Source organism: Takifugu flavidus, unplaced genomic scaffold (genome assembly GCF_003711565.1).
Source record: "Takifugu flavidus isolate HTHZ2018 unplaced genomic scaffold, ASM371156v2 ctg882, whole genome shotgun sequence".
Lineage (NCBI taxonomy): Eukaryota > Metazoa > Chordata > Actinopteri > Tetraodontiformes > Tetraodontidae > Takifugu > Takifugu flavidus.
Genome location: NW_026622492.1, coordinates 1 through 7,374, shown reverse-complemented (window position 1 = coordinate 7,374; position 7,374 = coordinate 1). Strand labels below are relative to the sequence as shown.

The 7,374-nt window shown below is 39.0% G+C and overlaps 1 protein-coding gene across 1 annotated transcript; it reads right to left on the bottom strand.

Moving 5' to 3' along the window:
* Nucleotides 1–8: 8 nt before the first annotated feature.
* LOC130521336 (formin-binding protein 1-like) lies at nucleotides 9–7,060 on the bottom strand. Its single transcript, XM_057024922.1, has 5 exons — nucleotides 6,877–7,060; nucleotides 5,100–5,215; nucleotides 4,481–4,531; nucleotides 2,648–2,795; nucleotides 9–2,514 (listed from the first exon to the last, which is right to left on the bottom strand). Exons 1-5 carry the CDS (start codon nucleotides 6,907–6,909, stop codon nucleotides 2,386–2,388), a joined length of 477 nt encoding a protein of 158 aa, XP_056880902.1. The 5' UTR covers nucleotides 6,910–7,060; the 3' UTR covers nucleotides 9–2,385.
* Nucleotides 7,061–7,374: the final 314 nt, after the last annotated feature.

Here is a 7,374-nt window from a genome sequence, read left to right as displayed (position 1 = left end):
TTGTCTCTTCCAATCCTGTCACAGCTCAGTGACTCACAGCTCAGCTCACTGTCACTCACATTACAGTAACAGTGTGTCCACTCAAAGAAATATACTAAAATCTATACTAGAATCTTTATCGCCTACTCATTGACACTAAATATGCGCTGTAAAGCCTAAATGGCACGGCTAGAATTAGTCAACCTTGTATTTTTTTCACCTACTTTCCGCAAATAAGTACAACTTGGATTTATGAATAACATAAAATTAAATTTTTTAAACACCATCCACATCTTTTCCACCCAATTCCAATCCTTTGAAAATTATGTGATCAGCCGTGATTCCCAAATACTTGATCAGATCAGGGAAACCCGTTGCTTTTGGAGTTGATGGAATCATAAATAATAGAGAAAAAAGCCAAATGTAGGATAGTGTTGCCATGTCCAATATGTTTTATGCCATTTCTTTGTGTTTTGTTCTCTTGGTTCTCTCACTGGCCAACTCCCTGCTATTGCAAGCAACTCCAGAGGTTCTTGGGTTGCCAATTTCTATCTGTGCTTTATTGAGGACTATAGTAAGGTGGTAGCACCTCTTACTAGCATAACCTCCACTTTAAAGGCTTTCCAGTTGTCCAATGAGGCTGAAGTGGCATTCTGCCAGATGAAGTCCCTATTTGCCTGCATCGCTGCAGGAAGGTGTCGGGTCGGGTCCGCTCCACCCTCCTACATGCTTCCTCACAGTACCAGAGGCAGGCCAACCTTCACCATGTTCCAGCCCTGTCCTATCTGCCAGGCCAGGGAGTCTCGCTTTCCTCTAAGGATCTCTCCCTCCAAGCTGACTCCCGGAATCTCATTCCTCATTTTCTCGCACCATTTGTGATTGACCGTATTGTCAACCCCTCCTCGGTTCACATCAAGTTGTCTCCTTCACTCAAGATTTGTCCCACTTTCCTTGTCTCTTGAATTAAACAAGTCTCTGAGTCGGATCTGGTCCCTCCATCCGAGCACCCGCCTCCACTGCATGTTATTGATGGTGGCCCAGCTTAAATGGCACATTCCTCGCCACCACATCTGGGATAACAGTCCTCTGTGCACCTTATACTGGGATCATCCCAATAAGCCTGGTAGGGTGCCAGGATTCGCCCATTGACGGGGAGGGTGCTGGGATGTGCAGGTCAGATTTGTTTTTGCTTTGTCCCCTTTTTTTTTAATACTCATTTCCCTTATCTGTGCAGGCTGGATTTCTCCAACCCCCTCTTCTGGAGTTTGTCACCTGCTGGTTGCGAGCGCATCAGGAGCAGCTGTATTTATCTCTGGCCCTGCCAGTTTGTCGCTTTAACTCCATGTGGTAATTGCGTACCGTCTCCTGTTCTCATTCTTATAGAGAGAAGCTAGAGTTTTGATTTCTGTTTCTTTGATTGCCTTTTGTTTTGTTTCCAGCCTCAGCTGCTACGCTCAGTTTCATTTTCTGGGTCCAGCCTGCTCTGGGCCACACCTGCAAGTTTTGCTTGGTGCTCTTTTTCTAGTTGACTAAACCTTCCTTTGGCAAAGGACTTTTCTGATCGTGGTCTGCATTGTGGGTTCTGTCGCACTTCTGCCTTAACAGAGGCACTGGCATGGCCAGTGTGTTTTGTGCCATTTGTTTGTCTTTGGTTTTCTTGGTTCTCTCTCTAGGGGTGTGGTGGATTAGCTTTTGTACCGTTTGTTTGTGACTGTTACACTTGCAGCTATTTATCAATCAACACTCTTCAATAGCCACTGCCTGCTGTTCACCAGCATCTGATCGTTTGTTCTGTCTTGTGGTAAACGTGCGTCAGCAGTGTCCTCATGATTCGTACCTTAGAGTAATTTTGTTCTTTTTTTCACACCTCTTCCTAGGCCACCACGCACCTCTCTTTCGGAGGAAGAACCTGCACTTCATGCACCTCACTTTCCACCGCACAGTGCACTGTAATCTCAGTTCAATTAAAGTCTTGTTTAAGCACTGTCAGCTGTTGTGTGTCTCCTTACGGGTCCAGTCTAAACTCTGTGTGTAACAAGTGTATCTACATGAAATATTTTATTTCTCTTGCCATAGCTTATTTAATACTTATGTTATCTGTAATGTTTGGTTCAGGGTACCCTCTCTAAAAGCTAATAGAGTATAAATACATTTTAAAATGACATAATACAATTTGTGGTTTAGCTATTTGACCACTGTGCTTTGTAAAGTGCTGTGTGTGAGCCACCTGGTACGAGCCAACTGGACAAATCTGTTCCTATTCAAGTAATAAACGTGATGTTAAAAGTCTGGCTCATCCATTTGAGCACAATAAATTCCAACTCAAGTAAATCTTGACTGTGTATTCAGACCAACATCATAACTATTTACACAGTTGTTATGTTGGTCTGAATACACAGTCCACACTTAAACTTTGAATAAAATTGGAATTATACAAATTAGCATGGTGATCGGTGCTGAAAGATCACCCACAGTTTCCAGTTGTTTCCAGGAATTCTCAATGTGCTGTTGGGCACGACGACCATCTTGAAAATGCTGTAAAAATAAAAAACACGAATAACTTGCTGATGACAATGTTGCAATTTTTACAATTTGCAAACCATATTTTGACATAAAATTGTAGAGTGTGTTTGCGCAGTTGTGTGCATGCGTATGTGTATGTACGCACACTCTTTCTCTCGGTCTTCAACTCCTGAGTGTATCTCATCAGTTCACAAACTACCTGGGAGTTCAGGTTTTCAGATAGTTCTTCTTTCTGAATTGAAAGTTCATGCAGTTGTCGAAGAGTCGCAGCAAAGGCCAAACACCATGTGTACCTTTACCAACCAATCAGAGAAAGGATAACAAAAATGTTTCAACAATGGAGACAATACCACTCACAGAAAATGGCAGAGAGCAGGGAAGAGCAGGTTAAGAAAGCACTTAACGTTTACAGCAGAACTACTCATCCTCTATTAGCTCCTGAGTTTCACACACAGCCAATGTAGCAAATGCAGAATGTATTGTTTGCAAAATATCAAGAGGACACAAGAAAAAAGTCATTCATGGGTAAATCTCTACTTTGTTGCTTCCAGAACTCCACTGCATTTAAAAAACCCAAATGTTTCCATAAATACAGCACCCTCTACAGACACATATTGTGCTCTATGGGGTGCAGCAAAGGATGGCAATTTAGATGGTTCAGCATCTTTCACATTTTGTAGTCCTGGAGAGTATTTAAACAACTAAGGAGCTCATGTTCTAGTTAGAAATTATGAGTGTATATTTCCTTGTGTGAGGGGTCCATAGAAAAGAACACCTAACACTCTGAATTACTTCTATTTTCTCCTCATGTCTGCATCCCCCATTCCAAAATAGCCTGAAAATAGATTTATTTTTTCCTGGCAGGAGAAAAGAAGCCAAAATGATTCTTGTAGCACTGACTGCAATTAGATTTTTTTTAAATTTATCACGATGTCAATTCCTGAAATTAATAAAACCTTCAAAGATGGGAGCAGCTATGTTACTGTGCAGAACCCTACTCCCAGGCCTAGCACTCACAAGAAGATATATTATAGGTGTACACACTAATTTAGATATTTTGTTCTTTATAAAGAAACGTTTAGCATATTAAGGTCTAATCTAATCTAGTTTTATTTATTTATGGAAAAGAAAGTGAGTTGATTACAGAGAAATAACAAAATAAGCCTTATTTTACTCAAAGAAATTAACAAAATGTATATTGTAACTCAGGTGAAAAGGCAGGGCACCTTACACCTTAATAGCTATGTTACAGCTTAATAGCTATTTAGCTGTAAAAACTTCAGTGAGATGCTTCTTGTAGCCCAGTCAAACACATCAGTCTTTAACATTGGCGTGTTGAAGATTCTTTTTCTAGAATGCTTCATTTTATTCATGCCAAACATATACCCTGTTAAAATGTCCCAATAATTCTGTTTAGCCTCATCTGTCCAGAGAACATTATTCCGTAAGTAGTGATTTTTGTCTCTTTCAAATGTTAGTCTGATCTTCGTGTTTCAATCAATCAGAGCAGTTTTCTCCTTCCACACCTCCCATGAAAGTTCACCATGTGCACATTTACCATCAACAGTAACAAGAGTTGGAGGTCCCATGATGACATCTTAGGGCTTTTGATGAGTTGTTTCAGCATCATGTGGTCTGTGCTCAGGGTGAAAATGCTTGGACAAGCAGACATGTTTGTTTTCAAAGTCCTACACTTAAATTTTAAACAGTGGAATGGCTGATTTTAAATTATTTGGAGATCTTTTTAATTTTCTTACCAGACTTGAACACCACTATAATCACTGGTGGAATCAGATTTCCCTTTTGATTTCGCCAAAGTGTTCATTCTCACACAGTCAGGACACCAAACTAAATATCTGAAGTTTAAATAGGGTTACACTCCATCAGAAAGCAGAGTTAAAATTCTCTATTCAAGTGCACCTGATGGGATACACCTTTGTTTGCCATTTAATTGGACTTTTTTTTTTATTAGACCAACCTGCTTTCATCCTCTCTCCCTCTCTTTATTTGATACTTCTTGGAAAGGCTCCTAAGTAGGAAGACAAATACATATGTTATTAATCTCATTAAAGGTACAATAATACATAAAACCAATATAAAAAATATATAAAGAACAAACACTCACCCACACACATACATATTTTCTTTCTTTATATTTTTTTCTTGACTGTACCCCTGAATGAGACAGCTCAATGCAAGGCCCTACGTGAGCATTTGGGGGCAGGTACCTTGCTCGTGGATACCTTGGTCAGTGCTCCAAAGGTGTCCAGGCACTTCTGCTTACTACTTGAACACCCAGTTCCCTACAGACTGAGCTACCACCACACAAATATATACTAGCGGTATACTTGCTATACAGAAGTTGTATAGCAAGACATAAAATACATACTGAATATCTGTATACGTAACCTTACACGTGCACAGACACACAAATGTTAAAATGAGGATCATTTGAATATTATACTGAGGATCAGTATGATGACAGGCACAAACAGCTGGGTTAACAAAGATAATGACAAGAACAATGTTTTTACAAGAACAATGTTGCAAGAGGCAGGCTAGAAGAATCAGAAGGATCAATAAGATTTCAATGTTACCTGATCTGTTTGGCATAGCTCAGCTCAATGTCTGCTCTCTCTTTAATAAACTTGGTGTATCTCTCCAGGAAGTCAATGCCCCAGCCAGTGTGTTTTTCCAAGCTATCAAACTGATCCTGAAACACAAAAAGAAAATGTTCAGTTCTTTCACATATTCTATAAGTCTACCGGCAGCTGAACTATGAATTGATTACAATGCATGATCTACACTGTTACCTATAAACATGGAATAATTTTTATTTTAGACTTTTTATTCATATACATCAATAATCACTTTTGTCCAGACTGATGAATAATTTTGGGAAGATTTACTTTGTCTACAAAGAATAAATCACATCTTAATCATTTTGCCGAAATAAATAAGAAATACTTGACTCTAACAATGGGCAACGGTGTATTATGTTTAGTTCAAACTCAAATGATAACCAGTAGTGGTGGTAAATTTTAAAGTTTTCTACATTCTATAAACTGTACGTATGCACCTACATAATGCACCCAGGATTCAATTTAATTAAATTCAAATGTATTGATACAGTGACCGCTGAACAACCAACAGGAAGAAATATGAAGAACTCTAGAACAGGAACAGGCTCATATGTGGGGACCCAGCCAATAGGAGAAGAACAGACACATCAAATGTACATACATTTACCTTAGACATTAGCATTACCTGCAATGCTAGCAGTGCTTGAAATATTTATGCTGAAATGCCATTTCAAATCAATCACAACTTTTTGTTGTTCTAGTGGCAACAATAGGCGCAAGGTGCAATACCCAATCAGATAAATAATTGGCCTGATGGGGGTTCACCCATTTTGTGAACTACTGCTTACAGGGGGTGCTAAGGCAGTCTCAGAAAATTGGAGGAAAATTGAGAAAAAAAAATGCAAACATAACAATACAATACAAAAAAACTGACTGTTATTATAAATACAATGTACTAATGTGTACTAATATAACATTGCCTGCCTGTTCTTGATGTCACTGTTTCTGGCCTGGCGGTTTGTGTGTGTCGTTAAGTTGCTCTGATCCTCAAAGTAGCATGTAGCTAGCTAGTGCAGGAATGGTCAGGTTTTTGAAAAGAAAAGGTCCCATGGAAAAGACAAAAAGCTCAATTATGGAAACTGAGTACTTGTGGCAAAATAAAATACGCAATAAAGAGGCAACATCCTCTTCCCTGTTAATCAAGGAAAAAATGGCTTCTTTAAATGAAAAAATAGCATTCCTGAAGAGTCAAAACTTATAGCCTTCAAAATATCAGCTATAGCTGGTATCATGACAAAAGGAGATAGATGAGAATGATAAATGACCATGACAGAAGGATAAATCCAGATACAACACGAAGAACTGGCATTAAATGTGGCTGATATTGAGAAAGCATACTGGAAAAAGGCAAAAAAGATTGATCAATAAATTACATTTTTATTTATTATCTCCATGCATGCATACATTAATATGGAGTTGTTGCATTCTAGTGACTGACAATGACAGATAGATTGAGGATGGAATGATTATAATGATGATTGATGAGAAATGTTGAGTTATGATTTAAAGTCTGCATGCTCATGTGATGCAGAGCATAATGGAGGTTCACGCCAATTCCTGTCTGCTTCCTGTGATGCAGTGCATAATGGAGGAGGCAGAGCATGAACCGCAGTCGTCACTCACCATGTTGCTATGGCAGAGCAGAGATACCCCCGCCCCCCATACATACACACACACACACACACACAGGATGAACGGTTAATATTAAAGGGATTGTTTGAATGAAACCTACCCACAGCTCAGTACCCCAGTTAGAGCTCATCATGTAACTCCACTATGGCTGCTCCCTCTTGTAATCTGACATCTACCACAAGATGCTGCGTCTGATCCCCATGCGTATCCCTTCCAACACACCAATTCCTGTCTGCCTGTAGCAGTCTGTCATGGATGGTTGGAAAAAGAGAGGGCATGGCTAAAACTGAGCATGCTCAGTGTGTCAGTATACGAGAATAAAATAGCTGTGATGGCATCATAGTACCAGCAGGTAGTACTACCCTACATTACACTGTATACAATGAGAAAATTAGATTAATGAAATACATTTGAGAAAGGTTAGATGAGTTTAAATACTTTTTTTAATCATTTCATGGTATCTCTATATGCCCTTTTTATAAAAATTCTGTGAAATTTTTTAAATTTATTTGTATTGAATATAACCTCAGCTTAACTAAACCTTGACATAAACAAATTGCATATAATACTATTCAGAAATGTTTTTCAAGGATTGATT

Bases quoted from the DNA above. Each gene is read 5' to 3' on its own strand.
- LOC130521336 (XM_057024922.1), bottom strand. From the start codon at position 6,909: ATGATGAGCTCTAACTGGGGTACTGAGCTGTGG. The intron at 4,532-5,099 runs GTAACATTGAAA...CTTCCTACTTAG, and splicing joins AGCTATGCCAAACAGATCAG to GAGCCTTTCCAAGAAGTATC. The intron at 2,796-4,480 runs GTTGGTCTAATA...TGGTTGGTAAAG, and splicing joins GGGAGAGAGGATGAAAGCAG to GTACACATGGTGTTTGGCCT.